This window comes from Gadus morhua, chromosome 17 (assembly GCF_902167405.1).
Source record: "Gadus morhua chromosome 17, gadMor3.0, whole genome shotgun sequence".
Classification (NCBI taxonomy): Eukaryota; Metazoa; Chordata; class Actinopteri; order Gadiformes; family Gadidae; genus Gadus; species Gadus morhua.
The window spans coordinates 9,172,634-9,196,533 of record NC_044064.1 but is presented as its reverse complement, the minus strand read 5'-3'; the positions used below and the strand labels follow the sequence as shown (position 1 = coordinate 9,196,533).

The 23,900-nt window shown below is 45.6% G+C and overlaps 1 protein-coding gene across 2 annotated transcripts in view; it reads left to right on the top strand.

The window, feature by feature from the left end:
* The first annotated feature begins 2,717 nt into the window (after nt 1–2,717).
* LOC115529545 (pyruvate carboxylase, mitochondrial) overlaps nt 2,718–23,900 on the top strand; it is a 268,651-nt gene continuing 247,468 nt past the window's right edge. For both annotated transcript variants that reach the window (XR_003973581.1, XM_030338305.1), the window contains exons 1-7: nt 2,718–3,148; nt 12,660–12,799; nt 14,910–15,003; nt 16,079–16,169; nt 18,569–18,734; nt 20,715–20,860; nt 23,318–23,435. Coding sequence is in view for 1 of the 2 variants with exons in the window: in XM_030338305.1 (XP_030194165.1) it covers nt 12,661–12,799; nt 14,910–15,003; nt 16,079–16,169; nt 18,569–18,734; nt 20,715–20,860; nt 23,318–23,435 (754 nt within the window). In the remaining variant the exon portion in view is untranslated. The remainder of the gene's footprint in view (nt 3,149–12,659; nt 12,800–14,909; nt 15,004–16,078; nt 16,170–18,568; nt 18,735–20,714; nt 20,861–23,317; nt 23,436–23,900) is intronic.

Here is a 23,900-nt window from a genome sequence, read left to right as displayed (position 1 = left end):
GCTATGCTTTTCGACTAACTCGCTCAACTATCCTCAACTTTCTCATGGATACCTTTTGTTTTGCATTGCATTCAAAGCTGAAACACATGTAAACTGTTACCCTATTATGTGTTCCCATTTGGAGCGTATCTTGGTTAAATGTGGTTCTTCATTGTCATGAGGGGACCTCGGCTCAGCTCCATGTTGTGGTTAACATGATATAACTTGTGGCTCTGACTTGAAACCTAAACAAGTTTTATCTAGAGGCCATTGAAGGGCTGTGATGCTCAGTGTTTAATTGGTGGCTTTGTTCAATGCCCAGAGGGGCGAGGGGAGGAATGAAAGGGGGCGGGGTCTAAAGTTTGTGAATGCAAGGCCTGTCTCGGAGTGGAGGGGAGGGCCTGGGCAGACATGCACACAGACAAAAGGACAGGGAGGAGCAAGCAAGGAGCTAGAAAAACAGAGTTAAAGACATAGAGAGAGACCCACACAGACAGTGACAGAGAGAGAGCGAGGGAGGGAGACAGAGAGAAAGAGAGAGAGAGGGAGAGAGAGAGAAAAATTAAAGAGAGGTTGGTTTAACCCAAACCTAACTCACACACACTCCCCCCTGGCCCGCTTTGTTTCTCACGTTTTTTCCCAACCCAGTCTTTTATGTCTGTTATACAATGCTTTTGGGACAATTAACACATTACATAAATACACGCGTATGAACAAAGACCTACTGTGATTTGGGATCATTATTTTACTGCCAGCGTCACAGTACTACAATTCACTTGCCACTTCCTGGTTCCTCATGAGAAAGCTTTAGGTAAAAGAATCAGCCCTACAGTATGACTTCTTGAACCAGCTTCTTGAAACACCTTGTTGTAGTGTCACCACTCTCTACCTCCAACAGTTGTTCAACTATATATCTTGTCAAGCTAGCGGCTATCTTGGTTGGTTGGGTTGGTCAAACTTTTTTTTCATTTTTTTTTTTGTTAACCCATGAAAACTCAATTAATTATTTTGAGTTCTGCGTTCTATTTCCCCAAACAGGATTTAGAATGCATTTCGATTAAGTCGTCATCGACCCAACAAACCAACATGGCATAAACTGCAATTTGCATAGGTCACGAGTCTAATGCATTTACTTTCATGCATTTCTATTTACTATTCCGACCCTTATCTCTCCGGCCTTAATCTAGATCATAGCACTACAGGCACACATTGTAAGGTAAAGTCTCACTCTCTACACCCTGCTCTTTCTTTCTTTCTTTCTTTCTTTCTTTCTTTCTTTCTTTCTTTCTTTCTTTCTTTCTTTCTTTCTTTCTTTCTTTCTTTCTTTCTTTCAGGTTAAAGGTCCCAGGTCCTTAAGGGAATTCATCCAGCCTTAAAGGTGGCTGTATTCCAGGTGCCCCCCCCCCCCCCTGTTCCTACTATGATACGCCTGTGCATTATGACAAACACAGACATGCACGCACTACAAGGTGCTATGGGCTAACACACAAACACATGTACACACTATGTGGTGCTGTGCTCGTGAACACACAGGGCTGCATATTAAGTTACAAGAGAGTAGAGAACACTGGGTGGAGGGACACAGAGAGAGAGAAAGGGAGAGAGAGACAGACAGGGAGGGACAGAAAGAGAGGGGGAGAGAGAGAGAGGGAGAGAGAGGGAGAGAGAGGGATAGACAGAAAGGGGGGGGGCAGAGAGAGGGATAGACAGAAAGGGGGGGGGGGGGGGGCAGAGAGAGAAAGGGATTGACAGAAAGGGGGGGGGCAGAGAGAGGGATAGACAGAAAGGGGGGACAGACAAAGAGAGAGAAAGAGAGAGAGAGAGAGCGAGAGAGAGAGAAAGAGAGAGAGAGAGGGCAAGGGAAAGGACCAGGGGGTTATGGAAATAAGGTAAATAAAACAAAGTCAAAAAGTGGTGCAACTTTTAAAGGGACCCGATTACTCCTGCTCATGGGAATGAATATGTGAACCGTTTGCTGTCTTTACTTTGATGTTTTGACCAGGTTGTCTTGAATTCATCAACGTGTTTCAAGACGACCATTGTTGAGTAATCTTGGACTGATAACATAAAAGTATGCGTGTGTCTGTGCCTGCATGCGTGCCTGCATTTGTGTGTGTACATGCACATGCATCGAAAGGAAGAGACTAGGAGTTAGAAAGTCGGACAGGTGTGTCAATGTGTGCATTGACCATGCCTGTATCTGTTTGCGGGCTTCTTGTGTGGTTAGTTATTGTCTGTCCTACGAAAGAGCGACACAAAGACCCATTTCAGGAGTCTGTAACTCACACCCCTTTAGCTCTCTCCCACTCCTTTTTCTCTTTCACCGAAACCAATGTGAACACTATCCAGCCCAGGAATCCCTCCCCTCTCTCCCCTCTTCTAGCACCCCGTCTCAAACCCTTTTTTTCTCCACTACTAAAAAACATTATTCTACTACTCCAGAATATTAAATATTTAAGCCGTTGTAGCCGTTGTCAGTAATGACCCGCTGTTGTAATCCATAACTTTACCAAATTAAATCCAGCATTCCAATATCCCTCATAAACATATTTACACACGGCCCAAAAAACTCATCCATATCACCTCAACTTTTATCCCTCCTCTAGCTCTTTAAATCGTGCCGCTCATTGGAATTCCTGCAGCGCCTCCATCTGATTGGTCGAGAAAATAGGGGGCGTGGCCGCCCTCTTGCGTAATCCAACCGATGGATGAAAGCTTAGTAGAAGGCAGTGCGCGAGATTACGCGACTCAAGAGGCAGGCGCAGTTGCAGACTTGTCCATATCCGCCGAACGCTGACGGACGGTGTCAGTCGTGTTAGCTTCCTCCGGTAGATAGTTAGCAACTAGCCTAACTAGCCTCAGAGTTTAACAGCTGTTGTACGCTTCCGCACGAACGTTTGAACGCGAAGCTCGCGCGCTGTCTCGTCTTGCAATCACTCGTCCATCCCGGACGCACGCGCCGCGTATCCGTGTGTTTGATCGCCTCCCCTTCCCCTTCCTTTCCAGAAGTGTGTGTGTGTGTGTGTGTGTGAGAGAGAGAGAGAGAGCGCACGCGTGTTTGTGTTGCTGTGTGTGGCGTTAGCAAGCTCTCTCCTTCTACTGTGACAGTCGAGTGTGTATCCAGCACCAGTGGATTGACATTGTCCACAGTTGACCCTAAAAGCATCATGTAAGTACCTGTGAATCAAAAGCGTGTATCGCGAGCGTAGAGGCAGTGGATGAGTGACAGGACGGGGTCAGTGAGGGCGAGGGCGACCTGACGAGCTGTCAATATTCTGTGTTTATTTGTATGCGAGTTTATGTATGAATGAGTTTGTGCTGATTTAGGTGTGTTTTAGCGCATATGACCCCATGCATGTGTTTGTCTGTGCGGCTGATGCTTGTGTTTGCATGTGTTTGTGTACATGCATTTGTTTGTGTTGACATTTGTTATCTACGTTGCTGTGGCGAATGTGTCCTTTAGTAGTGTTAGCATCCTACTGTGGCTAATACTAAAAGTCTGCTAGGACATTGCTTTGTTTAGTTGATACCTTTTTTTTTTTTTTTAAGATGTGTCACTCTGAGTTTTGACGTCTAGTGTGTTGGTGAACACGTGTTTCCTCGGTTGACGAAAGCTCTGAGCATGCAGAAGCTCTTCCTTCCCTGACATTACCACCTTTTAGTTCCTGTGTCGATGTGAAAGGGCAATCATACCTGGTCTAGACTTATTGTAGTAGGAACTTGTGACATGGCTTATCGAAAGGCGTTTTTGGTTCGTTTAACGACCTGCTGCAGCATTTAATGGGCTACTTTGACCTGCTTCTTTCCTGCATAGCAACACTTTAATGTTGTATACGTGGTTAACATAATGATCAGTTTTGATAAAGTCAAGCCACAGCCATTTAGCATGGCGGTTTAATATGGGACCCAAGTCATGCACATATCGTGGTTTGCAAGATATGACACCATTTTCCTGATCACTTTTGTTAAGTTTGTTTTCGCGTCTAAGAGTGGACCTTATCCTTCTAGTGACTCTGGCTAGTCGGTCTAAAGATGGCTGGTCAGCTCCATCCCATATGGCTTCAAAGAACAGCTGGATTATCCCGCAGAAAGCATGCCGGCTTCTTGTTTGCACAGCTGACAGGGTTGCTGACACCAAGACAGAGAAAATCAAACGCAGAACACGTCAACTACGACGTGCCACGCTGCTCGATCCAAGTAGTCTACTGCTATTGGCCTGGTCGACATAAGTGTCGCTGACAGTAAACGTGGCTCCCTTTTTTCTCCATCATATCACAACTTGAATCCAAGGGTTCTAAATTAAATAATACATAATAAGCCGATTGTAAATGTGCACAACTTGAGAGGTGGGATATAATGTACTGTCTTGTCTTTAAGGAGCAATGAACCCACTGACCCCACCATCTTTAAACAAAGCGTTTTCCTTTATCATAGGGCGTGGCTTCCCCTCCCCTACCCCTTCAATTCAGCATCACCGCATAATGACCCGCTGACCGTATCAGCCAATCAGAGGTTAAGCATGCACTGGTTCCGGTTCAACCTAGATGGGCAGTCATCTAATGCAGGGGTCTCCAACCTTAGGTGTACCACAAAATTGTCATCAAGACCTTTCTTGGGTGACTTCATAAGCAGACTTTAAATATAGAGGGGTACAACCCCCCATATGCATTTACACCAATATTAATGAAAGAAGGCCCCTGCCAGAGGGAAATGATTATTCTTAAAACCAAATATCAATGGGAAACATTACAATTGAAAACGTATTATGGAGTGCACAAGGTGATGAACCATAACACTATATATACTGGACAATATTTGTTATTTATTTTCAATGATCTATATTTGTTTCTATACTTGCAAATGTGTCTAAACCACCACATACCTACGCGTACAACTGGTGGAATAACACTCATCTAATGCATCCGCTCCAAAAGTGGTGTTTCGGTTATGAGGTAATTTAACACCTGATATTAAAAACGAATAGTTGGTAAGCCATTCTGGACCTTTTCCATCGCTTCTTGTTTCAAGCAGAGCATACAATGTGTTAATGTATGCTATAAGGCGAGTTTGTGCTATGGGAAAGAGGATTTAATGTCTTGTGGTTGGTGCTGTTGAGCAGTGAGTCATTTTGTGTACTCGTGTGACTCCCACTAGTCATAAAGGCTACTAGAAGGGACAAGATAGACGACTCCGCTTTTACCCCAGTGAGTTGAACTAAACCTCATGGCCAGAAGTTATGTCCCTGAATCCCTGTCCTTCTGCCCTTGTTTATTTGAAAATAATGAAACAAAAGTGTGTTTACCCATCCACACTAATGTTCAGATTATATTTGGAATGAGGTAATAGTTTCAATGATGCAACGGTCAGTTAAAGGCCTTATTCATCTCCCTTTTTAAAATAAGCATATTGTCGTTTGAGTCCTTTTCAAAAACCCTATTTTAAGCTTTGCTTTAATTAACAACGTGTGTGTGTGTGTGTGTGTGTGTGTGTGTGTGTGTGTGTGTGTGTGTGTGTGTGTGTGTGTGTGTGTGTGTGTGTGTGTGTGTGTGTGTGTGTGTGTGTGTGTTACCAAAAGTGAAACCGTAACAGGATACTTGCGAGAAACTGTAAACTTTTATTAAGAATTCGGCTCGAACTAATGTCCACAACCATTCCTAATCTAAAAAAGAAAGCTCACACACATGTTACACACACATGTTGCATGTTGCATCATCTGCATGCTTGGGGCATGCAAATGATGCAACAGCCACCGAGTAGAAGTATAGAGCGGGACGGGCTAGGACCTGGGGCAGCAGCCGACGCTCAGCAGGGGTGGAATAATGGGAAGGGTGCCCCGGGGTAGGAACAGGGTCAGCTGCCCCTGAGTAGGGGTGTAGAGCAGGACTGGGGTAGAAAACAGGGAAGGGTGACGATGTCACATCACATAGTGACCTGGAGTATGGACTGCTGGGGCATCAGCCTTCTGAGGTGGAAGCAGTGCCAGGGGCAGGAAGGCAGTGTGGCTGAATGCTCCCTTGTTTTCCACCGGCTGCAGCTAACTCGGGGCACCTTAGCTACTGGCTCTTCAGTTGTTTGCAGTGGAGGTCAGGCAGGCAGGAGGGGGGGGTTGGGTCGGTTGAGTGTGCTTTCGTGCTTTACTGTTCAAAGTCAGTTTAAGGATCCCTGTAGATGGACTTTCAACTCATTGAGTTTTCACTCATTCCGTTTTTAATTGCTTCAGTGAGGCACTATTTTAAAGGTACACCTTGTTAGTATCATCTCACAGCCTCTATTGGAGTCTATTTTTAAATGGCGTTTAGGTCATTCACCTCTATGATGGGATGAACTCCATGCTGCAAGTTAAAGCAGCCATTCAAAGCAGGTAATTAAATTAAGTAGGAGGAGGAACTACGATTAAACCTTTAAATATTCTCTCATGCAAACATGCCCAAACTTAGGGGAAGTTAAAAAAAAAAGGTCAGTCTGCCCTTTTATGTTGGGACATATGTAAACGTAAAGTAGCACTTTGGCCCCTGTTGAGTTAATGGCTAAACAGAAAGAAACCCCTGCAATTCACAACGCAACGGCATGCAGATAAGCCTGATGCAGACTTTGTGTGTGTGTGTGTGTGTGTGTGTGTGTGTGTGTGTGTGTGTGTGTGTGTGTGTGTGTGTGTGTGTGTGTGTGTGTGTGTGTGTGTGTGTGTGTGTGTGTGTGTGTGTGTGTGTGTGTGTGTGCGTGCGCGCAGACACACTTGCAGTGCATGCTTCTATGTACACATGAGTTCAGTCCCTCTGGTTGCCGGTGGCATTGTGTGCAGATCCTTGCTGTAAGTGCTACTGAAGAAGAGGTGTGTGTGTGGAACATTGGAGGCCGAGAGTGCGGGATTGTCAATAGTTACTTGCATGTGGCAAAAAAATGTAACACAGTGGCTTTTCTTAGAGAGCCAGTGAACCCACTGTTTCAGCTGGAATTAAAAAAAAAGAAAAGGAAGCATTTTGGGCTGAAAGTTCAATGAAGGACGGGGGCGTGTTATCTCCATGGTTACAACCAACAGCAACTTTGTGACACTTTTTTCTTTAGTACCTCATTGTTTGATGAGCGATTTAAAGTGAACAACATTGTGTATGAAATGCACAGTTCACCTGAGGCTATACTAAGACACTTAACCCCTTACTCGGTCGCGGACATTAAAATATATCACTGCTCCGACGGAGCTTTGCATATCCCCACACACACGTTAGCATTATATTATTGGTATATTCTGGAAGACAAACCCTCTTGTGGATGCAGTTAGAATGAACTGCCTCGATGCCTAGCATATTGTGGTGACTATGACTGGTTGCCTGGACTCCCCTGACGGTTAATCAGACAGTATCCCATCACCATAGAGACTATTTATATTTAGTTAATCAACTAGATGATTGAAAATGTTTGCTTGTATGTGTGTCATAAATGTATGGCCTGCTAAGCCCTTTGAGACGGTAACTCTGTAACTCCAGATCTAGCATCATACATCCGCATTCTCACACACGCACACCGTGGTGTTACACTACAAGTGTCCAGGAGGCTTAACCCTCTCTTGGTCAACCACTGCCCAGTTAGAGCTCCACACAAACACATCGCTGCCATAATCCCTTCGTCATGAAGATGAGTATACATTCAGGCACCTCAGCATCAAGAAAAGACTGTTCACCTAGTGTTTTGGGGAGACAGGCATATACATCGATTAGTGTTCACGGTAATATAAGAAATGTTTTCACATGCCATGTTTGCACGCTTGGTCACTGATAATACAATATCTCAAGAGTTTTTTCAGAGCTTTAAAAATTTCTGTCAAACTGCCTTCATTCATTTCTACTTCGTCTGACAAATGTACCCGTCTGTCTTACCAGTTTATTAATTTATTTAAAAGCAAATACTTTTCTATTTAAGGCCCAAAGTTCTGGTACCAGAAAGGCTGTGTCTGCCATATATCTAGCCTGGCAGGAACTGGGCTTCATTGCCACAGCAACAGCAGAGGCTATGTCTGCCCATGAGACAAGCTGTGAAGTGACCTTCATTTCCTTTGTGCGACAGACAGATGTATCTGAGTTAAAACTGGTACAACAACTTTTGTAAGTGTTTAATGCGTTCTACCACGGGTAAAATTCCAGTCCGTTAGGTAGGTGCCATTTTTATGAAGAAGGCAGACTATGTAGACCTCAACCCGCAGCAGCATGCAAACTACCCAACTACCTTTGCTAAGCTATTGGCTATTGCTACAATATACACTACATTAGATACAACCTGTTTAACTAATCAGTGTTTCTGATTGAGTGTGTTGTGAATCTGTCTCAGAAACTGAACCTGAAATTAACATTTCAGTACAATAAGGTGGCTGATGTCTCTGCTTTAAGCTGTTTAGACAACAACAAAAATAGTTTGTTGTGGCAGTTTGACCCAGATATTGGATAATCAGATATAGGCTAATGATTGACTCCATCATGGATTATTTGTAAATATTGTATCAAGCGATGCAATCCGTCTGAACAGATATGTCAGAGATTCGACCAGCTGGCAGCCAATCAATGATGTATCCGATGTGTTCCAAAAGACACAGGATGATGATTGTACCGTAATCATCATTCCTGAGGCCAGATTATATCAACCCTGATCAATATTGCTGATGTCATTAGGTCTGCAATCAGTCAAGTTTGGTATGTGGAGAGGACTAGCAAATATTTAGTCAACTTTTCATTTTTGTATAAAAAGAAGGTTCAATAATTAAACATGAATATGGGAAGTAATATAACGTTATGTTTATAATTAGCAGCAGTCATCATGGGCACAACCCCAAAAGCTTCTTGATCTAATTAAGTCAGAAGCTGCTGGAAACAGGCTCCACATGCCTTGCATTCCATCGGTCTGTGCGGCCATTTTTGATTCTTGCAGTTTGGCTCGTACTAAAGCCACATCTCCTCCTGTCCTACAGTTTTCTGTTACGAGAACGAGCTCTTGCACGTACAGTAGAGGTGAAAAGCAGCAAAGAGTAGAAAGTAAACCTATTCTTTGACCAAAGTACACTACAGAGCCCTATCTTATTACCTGATATCACATAGTCTGCTGCTAGTGTTTGTTTTTGGTCCATTTGGTTTTTTTCAAGGTTAATCCACGCTGCCTGTTTCTAAAGAGGTTTACAGTATCGCACAAAGACCATATTGAGACAAATCACTAGGATAATACTGCTTCAGGAGTAAAATCACATGGTGAAAGCACTGGAACAATAAAACAACAATAGAATGGAAAAGACTCTGTATGAGGGGAATGCATCAGAAATATTGATGAAAAATACCTTAACTGGCAACACCACTCAAGTGTGACATTGATGAGGTTTAGCTTGCCTTGTTTTGTCAATGGAGTAGAACTCCAGAAGGACTGGCCCTTTTAAAAGCACAGTAACAAAAAATGTCAAGTCAGCATTTACTCAACTTTACCTTGATATTCATCTCATCTCAAAGGCAACTTGGCATGCTAGCTGGACATGCTAAACCTCTCCAGTTCCCTTACAGCTGTGTTCTCGACCTAGTTTGGCCTTGGCTTGCCCCCATTTTTACATTAGGTCAACCGACTCCAACGGCTTCCCCACACATGGCTTTCACTATACCAGCAGCTGCCGGTCATATCCATGTCATGAAGGGTCGCCCTCCTGCTCATCACACTGCACCAGCTTGTTAGTAGTAGGCAGCTTGTTCAACGCTTCCAATTAGGCGGTTTGAGTTGGTTGGCTTATAAAAGAGACCCACAGAAGATTGATTCATTCATCAAAAACCCACCAAATATCTATAGGAATCCCCTTTGACCCCAACCGACATATCGGGTGATACCTAGATGGTGTCTCGACCCATATTAGGGATGCAGAGTCTATTTATTGAAGTTAATGCAATCTAACTTTGATAATTGATTAAGCTTTAATTGTTCAATTACAAATTACATTTCATGTTTACACTGCAATACAAATGTTTGGTTCATGATTAATAGTAGTAGTGTTGTTTGTCTTGGCTTCTTGTCAGCTAAAACAAGCACATTTAAGACATCACTCTGCTCTAGTCACTTGTTAAAGCATTCGTTATTTATTTAAAGACTAAATGGTTAATTTAAATAATAGATGAATAGACTATGGAAACAATGGTTAGTTTTAGCCCTAACCCACCTGTTGATAAATCCTGCCTTACAGGACACGTTATCAGTCTGACTGCATTGGAATGAGATACAGATCAACCAAACAATAACGAGAGACGATGGATATTTTATGTGCCCTGACGGGAAATTCGAAGGGTAAAGGTTATGCTGCAAATGAAAGATTCTCATGGTATAGTAAACGGCTCTAATCCTATTGCCGTCCCATAAACGATATAGAAAGATGGATAGATAGATAAGATGGAAGCAGAAAACGGATAAAGCTACATCCAAAACATCTTATCGAGTCTTATCCAGGTCAGACAGGCTTGTCTGCCTTTCTGCATCTTCCCTTCACTCCCTATCAGTTACAGACGGTGTGAAACGCTATCTGTTCCGTGTCCAGCGATACGGGGCCAGGCCCCTCCCAGAGTCACACTAGGCAACCATCCAGCCGCAGTCATTCACTGACTCGTGACTCGCGCGTTGTAAAAGTCAACCAGTCATGATATCACCCAGAATAGTAAAGCCTGCTATTCTTACTCCTAGCGAGAAGGAGCCAAGACCTTTTCCTCTGGTTTGCCATCTACCCATATCCATTATTCTGTGAAATTGATACGAGTGGATTTAGATTTCTTCCAATATTCTGTATTGTATTGATATGCCACATGTCTTTAGTCATGTGGACTAACGAAATGTAATTTATGTAAATCTTTCTCCATGACCTCAAATATGACACTTCACAGCCCAATTAATTGAACTGAACTTACACTTCATTACAATATTTTTGTGGTTTATGTTTTACCAGAAGCAGTTCAATTAACCGGTGTATCATCCCCACACCATTGTCCTTTTACCTAAGTGTTTTCATTTTGCCTTTATCATTAGAGGTCACCTCTGCTCAAAAGGTCCCATCACTGCGCCTCTTCGCTCTCACCACCGGGGGGCAGCAGAGCACTGCCAGTCAACAGAGTAGAGAAAAAATATATCTCCCAGTCCCAGGCAGTGGGAAGCAAGCAGTGCAGTCCTCTAAAGCACATCACTAAATGACCCCAATCTGTAAATCGAGCAGACACCCCGGGTGAACGAGGTACTTACAATCTGGTTGATGAGTTGAATCAGTGCTCTGGTCTCCGTACACGGCCGACTGTACGCTCCGATGCCCTAATGCCATGCTGCGTTCACACGGGGGCTGTCAGTCGGGGAGTGTTTGCAGAGTAAAGAGGGTACTTTATTTCAGGGAAATGACGGACCGACGGGAGGGTTAGCGAATGTGGATTACCGCCATCAAACCGTATAGTTTGGCTGCTGAGGGGAAAAGCAGGCGTAAATTATGTTTTGGTTTGGCGAGTCCATTTGCTTGTTTTTGTTTTTTTGTGGTTTTAATAATTGTGAAGCGACTGTTGCTTCTTTCCTTGAGTTTGGACAATGGGCTTAGTCTTGGCGCCCAGAGGTAGAGGTGGAACCAGGTTTATAGGGGTGATATCATGCTTTATCGACTTTCCCTTTGCTTTAGACAGTTAGTTATATGACGTATGCATACATGCTTTACGTCTGCTGAGCAAGAAAAATCTAAGTTCCAAGCCAGGGGGAGAATTCGTGCCCACCGAGAACAACACTTAATAAGTGTGTGAAATGGCCCGTTTTCCCTCAAACTTTACTTCCATAACAGTGTGACATCAGACCTTGTGCAGTAGGCGGTGGGAATTTGCCGAAACACACGCAAAGTTTGACCAATCGCAACAGAGGGGGCATGCTGACCTATCACAGCAGACGGGGCTACTCTTTTAACACAGGCATGTAACCCTATTCCAGTAGTACCCCCCCCCCCCCCCCCCCCCAAATGCAATCATTAACTCCTAAAAAAACATATATGTGGGATCTTTACGCAGAAGCGTAAGCCACACTAGGACTCTTTAACGCAGACAAAGTGCTAAGGGGCCTGTCTGCTGCAGTCCAATATGGTGAATTATTTCATATTCAGGAAGGTCCTTCTGTCTAGTAGACGGCCAAGAAATCCCAATTAAACTGAAGAACTGCCTGTTCTGTACAATCACTCTGTGTAGTTAATTTTGATCAAATAGCCATTAGATGGAGGCAGGCGCCATTAGGCCTATGTTTAAACTGGCTCTTGTCGAGTTGTTTTTTTTAAGTGCGGTCACGCTGACGTTGTAGCAACCGGCTTTCAGCATGGCTCGTAATGAAGCTCGTTTTCTTTGATTAGCCTGACCCACCCCTGATTGGCTGTGACCAGGCACAGCGGCTGCTCATTGGCCCACTGAACTCCCTCGACGGGAGGCCGTTGGGGCTTAATTAAGGGGGCTCGCCGGTTAATTCGTTAAAAGCAACTGGAGACGGCATCCGTTTTGGAAACGGTTGAACTAGATAGCATCACGTCGAAACGGTTACTTCACGACTATTGGTACGCGGGTAGTCTTGTTGAGCTCTGGACCATAGCTCAATGAAAGGGCCCAACGGACTAATGTTGTTTGGGATGACTTGTGTAATGCTCACATAGCTGATTGTACTTCTTGTTCCCCCAGCATGCTGTGGAACGGTGCAGTTCGCGGCGGCCTTGGCCTCCTGGCCGTACGGAGGGCGTGTCTGTTCTCCCGGTCCGCCCACTCCGCCCCCAAGAGTGGCGAGTATCGACCAATCAAAAAGGTCATGGTGGCCAACAGAGGTAAGACCCGCCCCCCTTGAGCGACCAACCAATGCATCCATTGGTTTTCTGTTGAAGCGCAATTTCTGGTCAGTTGTTTTATTGCCATATAGTGATTACCTTCAGAGGATACAGTATCATGTTCAATATAAGGTTGGTTTCAAGTATTTAGGAATATTTGACCAATATCATTAAATTGTATAAATAAGTAATATATCACCATCAATAATCATACAGGTTAATTCATAAAATATGATCAGAGAGTAGCTTCGTCACTCGGTAATCGTAGTTTATAGCTAATCCCCGGAGAGGTATTACTAGTGCAGGTGTTCAGACCGCCCCTACCGACACTCTTCCATTCGGTTTACTTTCGTATGAAGGAAGTTGAGGGGCAATCATGAGAATCCGTTGGTAAAGCCTCGGGATTGGTTGCTATGGATACCTATGGTAGAATTTCGGGGCCCTCCATATCCGTAAACTGTTGAGGGGAAATGTGTCGGTGCAGGGTTCGATCCCTGGGCCCATGTAATGCCTGCCCTTTAAAGTTGTGAAACAGTTCTTCCTCCCTCTTGGGCCAATTATAGTAATCTGTGCCTACAGTTGTAAGGACGTCTTTTCTATAGGTGTGTACATATGTGCATGCATTTGGCACGCAAGCAAGCATCCTCAACTGTTCCACTTGGCAATTGCCTTCTGACTCAGACTGTAATGCAGTCTCCCACTTTGTTTCCACAAAACATTGCACGTCTCAAAGTGTGGTGTGTGTGTGTGTGTTGTGTTTGTGTGTGCACACGCGTCATGGTCCATCATCTGGGTTCTGTTCCAGTACACCCGGTTTGAGGCTGCTCTGCCTGTTATCGTTCCCTGATCTCGCCCTCTCTTTATGCTCGGTCGCTCGCCTCCTTCTCCTCCTGCACAGCCCCTCGTCTCTCTGCTGACGTGTCCTCTGTTCCCTCGTGCCTTTTGCAATTTCATTTTTCCAATTCTTTCATTCTTCATTGGCTCTCTTTTATCCTCCCCGCTCCCTCTCCTCCTCCTCCTGCTGCTCCTCCTCCTTCTCAGTCGTTTAAGTTCAACCCGTTCTTTCCCCTTCACTGATACTTTGCCCTCCTCTCCTTTGTAATTTATCACTTAGTTAAGTGTGTGTGTGTGTGTGTGTGTGTGTGTGTGTGTGTGTGTGTGTGTGTGTCTAGCTCTGTGTGTGTTCTATACGGCTTGCATTTTTTAAATCTATTTCAGCATGTGTTCCCTCTCTTGCATTCCCTTTTCAACTCTCGCTTTCTTTTTATATCTCTCCCTTTCCCCTTCCCTTCTCTGGCTTTCATCTAGACTTTTTCCTCTCGCTTTCACTCTCCCTCTCCCCCCTTCTCCTCTCTTCCTTGCTCTCCTACTCTCTCTGCGGAGCGTTCATCCACCCACCACCCATGTGTTGTCTTAGAATATTGCAGTTTTTTATTGGTGGAAATTAAAAAGGATCAATAGTTGCAATAAGCCGGTGCTGTTGAGTAGAGGGTATGTTATTACACGCAGCGTGGAGAGGGAGCATTCAGCCAAGAATCCGACTGTGTACGCTCAGCGAGAAGGAAGTCGGGCTCCTTTAGAGTTTATGCTGACAAAAAAAGGCACTCAGAAACATTGCAATTAGAGGGAAGCATTTTGTGTCAAATTCATTTTGGTAATCAAAAAGCTATGCACAACTCTCATTATAACTCTAAATATGAAGTCTTTTAATTTATTCATTCAATTGTGGCAGTTGTTACCTGTGCCATACGAGTCCCAAGGGTCATTTATTCGATTATTTTGGCTGTACAGAAAAAGGCGGGGAACACCTCTGTATTGGATCAGTGAATGGTGCAGTGCAGTGAATGGAAATTATGTTGGAAAGGTGAGGGACTCGAGAGAGTATCCTGAATAGTCTAAAGGTTGTAATTAGGCCATCCATATTAATGAGACCCCATATAGTGCGAGTCTGTTCAGGGTCGCAGTCAAATGGTTATAATATCCATTCAATTATGACACGATGGGACATGATTATGAAGTCAAAAGACACACACACACACACACACACACACACACACACACACACACACACACTATCTAATTGTCCCATTGCGTTGTTTCTTCTCTGCAGGGGAGATTGCCATCCGTGTGTTCAGAGCATGCACAGAGCTGGGAATTCGAACCGTGGCCGTTTACTCGGAGCAGGACACCGGCCAGATGCACAGGTACGCACCCGATGGCTAACAGGGGAAATCCGTGTAAGTTTGGCTTCAGTGTCAGGGAAAGTGGGCACCCAGTTTCAGCTGGATCCAAATCCAGTTTGGCCTTGTTGGAGAGAGTGGGCAGTTTGTCATAATCAAAGTGTTTTTTTTTTTTTTTTTATCAGATATGCAGTCTGAAATTGGTATCCTGTATTTTTAACATTTTATGACAAGGCAAGGGTCCTCTAGATATGACACAACACACAACACTGGTAAAGAAGGAAAAAAACTGCTAAAGTATCAGAGGTCTAGGTATAGAAGAAAATATGATGTATGAGGTGCTGAAAATGCATTTTTATACAATTTAAAGTGTTCACTTTACTGACGGTATTCAAGAAAGACGGATGGGGAGCGGGACTATGTTTGCCTCTAACGGCATTCAAGTAGGGAGGCAAAAAATGTTTTTCTGTATACAAGTGGCAGCTGCGTCTCGCACCTCATCACAAACCCCCCACCACACACACACGCACACATCATACCAGTTTCTAATTTTGCTTTTAAAGGGAGGAGGAAAACGGAAAAGTGTTCTGACATTTAAAAGCACTTTGCAGGCACTCTGGGTCCCACAGATACGGTCTGTCCTCCCCTCCTCATCGTCTCGTTTCCTGTCTTTCATCAGAGCTGCATGGTGGCTGGGAGAGGAAGCCACTTCCCTCCCGGTCCTCTTTCAAAATTAAAGCGCATCAACAGCAGCAGAAGGCCTTTGGGGCGTTGGTGTGCCGAAAATGGCCACCAACCTCTCCTCTGCAGTTATCCACAAATAATCGGGCTCCTCTTTAACACATTTATGGTATTTGTCCCCATTTAAGTATTATTTAGTCATTTCTCCTGCTCCAGGATGCCTATAGGTAGACTCCAGATATCAAGGTTTAAACCAGATCCTTTCCCCTTAGCCTCGATATTATCCTGTCCCTTGGAGTTAATGGACTGGCCCAGTGTGTCCCTCCCTTTATCTATTAAAGACGGCCTGTATCAGAGGATATTGGGATGTTGTTTTTTGTTTTAAACATCCTGTGTTTGTGGTTGTGGTTCACCACAGGCAGAAGGCAGATGAAGCCTACCTGATTGGAAAGGGTCTCCCTCCAGTCGCCGCCTACCTGGACATCGCTGACATCATCAAAGTTGCCAAGGTGAGCCGCCCCCCGCCCTTCCCCCCCCCTCCCCTTCAAGAAGCAAACCACCTTGACAAACAACCGGCCGGTCGATAAGGGACCCCATACTTTAAAAAGGCAGCCCCAGCCCACTAGATCAAGGCTGTTTGATGGCCGGCTGGACATCAGCACAAAGCTTTCCTTGGCCATTTTCCTCCCCTCCATCTTCCTGACACATTGGCAATCAAAAGCCTTTTAGAAAATACAATTGGATACGTCCTTCTTGGCACGACGCAGTTGTTTGCAACCTTGATGAAAGGACACCACAATACAATTATTCCATCTGCCTACGTCTCGTATTGTATTGTATCAAAGCAGGATTTTGGACGCGTAGCATTGATAATTCCTGGGACATGTTTTTTTTTTCATAAATAAGATATGATGGATCAGAGAACTCAAGTTCGTCTATTATATTATCACACTTAAACAGTTGGAAATGCAATTTTGTTTAATAATTCAGATCTCTGATCTGGTCTCCTTCATGTTCATGTTCCTCCATAAAATTCTCCTCTGCTAAAATCATACATTTGTATTTCACTCGACATCATTGCAAAGGAGGGCTTTTCCCTCAATGAGTTTAAATAAATAAAATAAACTCATCCGTATAATATTTCCCATTTACTCTTTTATTTGAACAGTCGATGGCTTACTGCCTGGCTATCGTTCATCTGCACACCTTTGTCTCTCCTCTTCTCATGTACTTGTCTGTCATCCAGCCTCCCAGCTCCATCTCCCTCCCCCCCTCAATCTCTTGCTGTCCAGCTAGACCATTAAATCAATGATATAGATTTAGTTCTGCTCCTCACTGCTACTGCGGTCCTCTGTCATACCCAATCTTCTCCCTGTCTCTCTCCTCTCTCCTCTTCCCCACTGCCCTTCATCTCTCCCACCTTTCCTCCCACCACTCCCTCCCCTCCATCCATCCTCTCTTCCTCACCCTCTTCCTCCTAACTGCCCTTCCCTTACCACCTTTCCGTGTGTGTGTGTGTGTGTGTGTGTGTGTGTGTGTGTGTGTGTGTGTGTGTGTGTGTGTGTGTGTGTGTGTGTGTGTGTGTGTGTGTGTGTGTGTGTGTGTGTGTGTGTGTGTGCGCCAGCCTTAGCCTGCTGTCTGACTCATTTTTCACTTTTCTGTCACTCTCTGACCACCTGGCTCTTCCGTGCCAGACGTGTGAATGTGTGCGTGCATCGCTGTGTGTTACGCTGTCTCAGGGGTCTGGTCTGCCAGTAACCGTTCCCTTAACAACGGGACAGCCCATAATTATATCCTTCCACGCCTCCAAAACCAGATGGCACACACGCTGGTCCAGAGATGGCTCTATCTGTCCGGCTAATGCATGCCTGTTTTTGTGTGCGTCAGTTTTTTCACGTGGGTGTTATCTGGCATTACTTTGTCCTAACTTTCACACCAAAAAATTGACTTCTTTTGTGTTTGATCCAAGAGCTCTTTGTCAGATAGGACACTTCTCTGTGTGGCTTGGCAAAAACAATCATCCACACACCCACTCACCCGCACATCTAGTACCACACATGCAACTTTTAGCCGATGAAAAGATTCTGGGCAGGGAAATTTCTTTGAAGCGCACTCTCTTAACTCTTCAGTGTCCCTGGGGGGGGGGGGGGGAGCAAGTGACTTGCCTTTTTATTTGTTCTATCTCTCCCCGTTGAGTGTTGCGTTGCTGACGCCAAGTTATTTTGCACGCATACACTTGCACGGCAGCAACACAACCCACGGCGCATTTCTGGCGAGATGGGGGCGAGCGTCATCGCTTTGTAGACCTCGGGTGAAATGGGCGGGAAAATGTTACTGACTCGAGTGACTCAATTCATCGACGCCCTGTCCCATGAACTCAACTCAACGTGTTCAAATGATGAACGCATGCACTCACACAGACACACTTTAGACAATGAGGGCCTGTGTGTGTGTGTGTGTGTGTGTGTGTGTGTGTGTGTGTGTGTGTGTGTGTGTGTGTGTGTGTGTGTGTGTGTGTGTGTGTGTGTGTGTGTGTGTGTGTGTGTGTGTGTGTGTGTCTCTTAAATCGATAGTCATGCTACACATTGATTAATGGCTGCCAGGTTGAGTTGATGGGCTTAAGTGTGTTTGTGTGTGTCGGTGGGGCTTGAGGTGGGCTTAGTTCATTGGATGTCGCAGTAGACATATTTTCCATGTTGCTTATCCCTTAGAGCTCCTTTGCTCGTGATGGATGGATAAATACTTTTCTCGCTCTCTTGCTCTTTTTTTGTCCCTTGTTCTTTTTCTCCCTAGTCCTCTCTTGTTCACCCTCTCTTCCTCTCGCCCATTCTCTCCAACCAACCTTTTTGTTTCTCTCTCTCTAAACATTGTCTCTGTGTCTCCCCCCCCCCCCCCCCCCCCCCAAAAGGAAAACAACGTGGACGCCATCCATCCCGGCTACGGCTTCCTGTCGGAGCGGTCGGACTTCGCCCAGGCGTGTGCCGACGCGGGGGTGATGTTCGTGGGGCCGTCCCCGGACACGGTGCGCATGATGGGGGACAAGGTGGAGGCGCGCTCCCTGGCCATCCGTGCAGGTACCATCAATACCAGCCTCATTCTCCAAAGCCTTCGCTCACGCACCATCAACACCAGCCTCATTCTCTAAAGCCTTCGCTCACGCACCATCAACACCAGCCTCATTCTCCAAAGCCTTCGCTCACGCACCATCAACACCAGCCTCATTCTCCAAAGCCTTTCGTGCAATAACAAGCGCAACACAAAGGGCTCTGCAAGGGAATCGACGCCACAAATGATTTATGGTGATTAATGAAAAGCTTTCGGATAAACGACGCAACTCATTCCCCGTCTGCGATTAATAAAGCACATCTAGTTTTATCACATTTTAATGAATTGAACTAAAAAGAATAATACAAATCGGGGGGAAAAGTACAAATGCCGGAATCCCAGAGATGGATTGGAGCGCTAGATTTAATAAAGATCACGCAGTTGTTGATAGAAAGCAACCTTTAGGTATGGGGGTGAACCCATGGAGGAGGGGTTTGGGGGGGGTGTGTGGTAGGGGCGGAGGACGGGGGGGGGGGGGGTGGACGATCGTCTACTATTGACCCGATCAAATCCCAACACTGCCACTGATCCAAGGACTACAAGGATAGCTAAAAGACCACACAAACAAACTGCCTTTTACAGCCGGGAGATTACCCTGATTGTGGTCAATAGTTGAACCCGGGCCAGTGTTCCCTCTGCAGAAACCTGGGGGAGGGCTAACCACATAAGCAATACACCTTGTGGCGGCCCGGGTTCGATTCAGACCTGCCCACGTACCGGTCTGTCTGCCCTGTCCTGTAGCCTGCATGAAGGCATTGGTCTTTGTTTGAAGGACTAAAGTCAAACATGACTATTACTATTCTAAATACGTTCTGGTTGTATTATCTTTTCTTATACATTTTTAGTGCAACTTTATTAATGCCGTATTGGCATTTACATTATGTTCAGTATGGATATCAATATAGGCCATTTTAGTTTTGTTGCACCATTTATTACTGAAACTGCTGGAGCGCCACGTCTCACTTCGGGGTAGTAGTAGTAATAATAATTCATATCTTTTTTAGATATTTCTTTACAAGGGGGGCCTCCGAGCACTTTACATAGCGTCGGTAAAGCGCCTTCTTCCCAACTCTGTTTTCCTCAGGGCTTCCACAAACACAGGTTTGCCGTCAAACAGGGAACCTAGCTGTAGTTTAACTCAAATAAAACAAACCCACATCTCGTATTCCTTTTGACTGGGTCTTGTACCAACACACTGTTTCAGTCTTCTTTGTCCCCCTGGCTGTTTGCAGAACTCTCCGTCCCTCGACCCCCCCACTCTCCCCTTAAAACACTCTGATGTGTTTGTTGTCTGCCCTCTCCTTGTTATCCGGTTGCTTTGTGTTTGTTTGGTAGCTTGGTTTATTTTTGGTTTCCCCCTAACCTTAAAATTCACCTTTTTGTTTGTAAATGTGCTGATGCTTGGATATGCCACACTCTTTTCCCCCATCTTTCATCCACCCTCTCCCCCTCTCTCTCCTGCTTTTGACTCCCTCTATTTCTCCACCCTCTCTCTGTCTCTCCCCCTTGCTTTCTCCCTCTCCCACCCTCTCTCTCTGTATCACCCCCTCCCTCTCTGTCTCCCCCCTCCCTCTCTGTCTCCCCCCCCTCTTTGTCTCTGTCTCTGTCTCTCCCTCTTGCTCTCTCTCTCTCTGTCTGTCTGTCTGTCTGTCTGTCTGTCTGTCTGTCTGTCTGTCTGTCTGTCTGTCTGTCTGTCTGTCTGTCTGTCTGTCTGTCTGTCTGTCTGTCTGTCTCTGTCCCTCCCCCTTGCTCTCTCTTTTCCCCCCTCTCTCTCTGTCTCTGTCTCTCTCTGTCCCTCCCCCTTGCTCTCTCTCCCCCCCCCCCCCTCCCCCTCCCTCTCTCTCTCTCTCTGCCTCTACCTTGCTCATCCCTCTACCACTTTACCCTCCCCTCTCCTCCCTCCCTCTCTCTCTCTCTCTCTACCCACCCCACCTCCCTGTTCCCTCCAGGTGTGCCGGTGGTCCCGGGTACTGACGCCCCCCTCACCTGTATGCAGGACGCCAAGGCCTTCGCCCAGACCTACGGCTTCCCCATCATCTTCAAAGCAGCCTACGGAGGGGGGGGCCGCGGCATGAGGGTGGTCCGAGAGTACGAGGTGGGTGAGAGAGAGCCTATGCCTCTGGCATTTTCATTAGTGTCTTAAGGCGCTACACAAAACGCTATACCACGTGACATCATACAGTAAAGTGCAATTTAGAACCGTAATGATTATAACTTGATCAATATAATACTTGTGTATGGATACTTTGTGTGTTACACAAATGAATGGAATTGCATTTTGCAGAGGTGTCCGCACCTTGTGATTCCCTTCATGTGATCTGGCAGCCAGCCAGCCAGCGTGGTCTACGAGCCAGTGGTTCGTCACTATCCTCGCTGCGTTGTGTTCAGCCGGCTGCAGCTCAGCTGCTTAGCCGAGCACAACCGCCGCCTCTCCTCCTTCATCCTCCCCTCATTTATTATGCATTTTGTTTAAATTGATTTGAAGAGCAAGCAAGAGAGAAACGCAGTCACGGTCGCACGGATATTATTGTATTTCGCAAGAGACGGGTATATTGATACGAATTTAATATGTTGTTTGTCCTGCCCCCCCCCCCCCCCCCCTCAACCCCAGTAAACCCTGGTGTCATTGGCCGGGCCTGTTTCTCCTCTTTAATCGCCGTGCCACGAGATAAACCAATTTCAAAGTTTGACCTTTTCCGCCGTGTTGCTAAAACCCGACGCTGGCAATTAGACGTTGACATTTTCTCGGGGTCTTATCTTTCTTTTTTTTTCCCCCCGTCTATCGCACAGCGAGGCTGCGCGAGCCGCATTAGCAGGCTGGCATTGTTCTATTAGATGGAGGAGGAGGTGATGGGTCAGGAGGAGACGTAGGGGGGGGGGGGGGGGGAAGGCTCGCCACGGCTATATTAGGAGGAGGAGGTGGAGGTGATGGTTCAAGAGAGGGTTGCCTGGGCAGTATGGTAACCGCTATATCGGGGTGAGGAGGAGGTAGGGCGAGCAGTCTGTCATCTCTTTGGTGGGCAGGAAGTAGATGATGTCGCTCGTTAACGTAACAAGTCCGCGACTTTATGGATACAAGTGGCGCTCCGAGGGAAGCTTTATACGACTAATTAGTCCACCCAGCCGGCGTTATAGTCAATGTCACCGTGCACCGTAACATTCATTAGAAAACAAAGATGTTCGGTCGTTGAACAAATCAAGAGTTAATTTCATAAACTATTCTACTATTTTCGCCAACCGTCTTCCCACGTCGTTAATTACTCAGATCCTAGCTCTACCATCGACCGTCGACAAACTGCCAGTCATGTGAAGCTTTGCAGTTGGGGGTGGGGGGTTAGGAGAGGAGAGGTAGATCCCCCGATAACTCGTTCCCCAGCTGGTTACCTCGGCCCTGTCTTTAGCCTCTCTCGATCCCAGGCTGATAGACGCCGCCCTGGGTCATTCCCTCCACAGATGATCCCCGCTCTCCAGATTGCGGAGGGGTCACTGAGGGGAGATGACGCGGTCACAAGGTAGTCAGGCTCTCTCGCAGCGCTTGATGAGAGGAGGGGGTCTGTTGGACCACCAAAGACGATGTTACGGTGGAACGTCTTATAGTAGGGCTGAACGATTAATCGAATTCAATCGAAATTGCGACGTAAAAGAATGCGTTATGCAAAGGCTGTGATTAAAAAAAAAAAAAGTGATTTGTTGTTGACTGGGAATCAGTAGGATTAATTTATTTTTATTTTACAATTCAATAGTTAAATAAAGAAGTTTATAGTATAAATGTATCACAAAACATCGGCCTGGCCTAAAGGAAAGAGCAGTTTTTATGTTGACTGCTTCCAATTTTGTGTTGGTCATACTTAAGAATGATTTATTATTTTTTTGTGAACAATACACAACATAAGGAACTTAATAAATTATAAAAATCGCACATTAAATCACAATCGCAATATGATCAAAATAATCGCAATTAGATTATTTCCCCAAATCGTTCAGCCCTATCTTATAGGCTTCATGGAAATGATCCGTCCTACACTGTACAGACAACCGTCAAGTATATATAACCGGTGAAAGAGAGGTCTATGTGAATAACACATGCAAGGTTCATTGAGTGAACAAGGGAAGATACGTTTTTCAAATAGGTTGCAAATACAGTTTATAAATCGAAAATCCTTCAACCATCAGTCTAGAATTTAGAAGACAGCCCCTCAATAGGCTTGAGGAAAACGATCAGTCTGGCTTAAGATTACCTTGGATGGATATCCTACTACAGGTAATGCTCAGGCCCTGAGCTCATTAAAAGGCGTTCACTGATCCCGTCTCGTTAGATTTGTTAGGTCAAAACCTAGCATTTTGTCGGCCTACTCGACCTGCTCACTTATTTCAGCCTTCTGGAACGTTCCACTTGGATCGTTCTGAACTGGACCCTGTTTCTATCTCATGGACATTCAGTGAACCCTCGTACCGGACGTTTGTCGTCGGCAAAAGGGAGTCTCATACCGTAAGACGTTGTTGTTTGAAGAGTGGAGTGTAACTGGATGGTTGTTGCTTGGGTGAACCTCAGGAGCTGGAGGAGAACTACCAGAGGGCCTACTCTGAGGCGCTAGCCGCCTTCGGCAACGGCGCCCTGTTCGTGGAGAAGTTCATCGAGAAGCCGCGGCACATCGAAGTGCAGATCCTCGGTGAGTAGGCTGTCGCCATGGAGACCGAGGCGGGGGCGAGAGGGGGAGCGCTGTGGCGGTGGCGGGGATAGCGACGATGTTGGTGGATGGGATGATGATTGTGGTGATGACAGTGATGGTGAGGATGGTAACGATGATGATGGTAATGTTTGTGATGAGGATGATGGTGTTGGTGATGATGACAGTGGTGTGGGTGGTGGTGGATGTGTTACATGCGTGCTTATTTACATCACGGTTTTCTATAAACACGATTGCTATTTTCTCCCACGTTAATAAAGCAATAGAAAAACGGATCTTCATGGGACTGTCACTGTACACAAAGAACACGACCTCCGTTTGGTTTAAGGGATTATCTTTGTTGCTTTTGTCAATATTGGACGGCTGTAGTTCACAATCAGGTATTTTCGGCATAGTGACCACAGACTCTGCATGATGGAGATAACAGCCTATTTATGTTTCTCAACA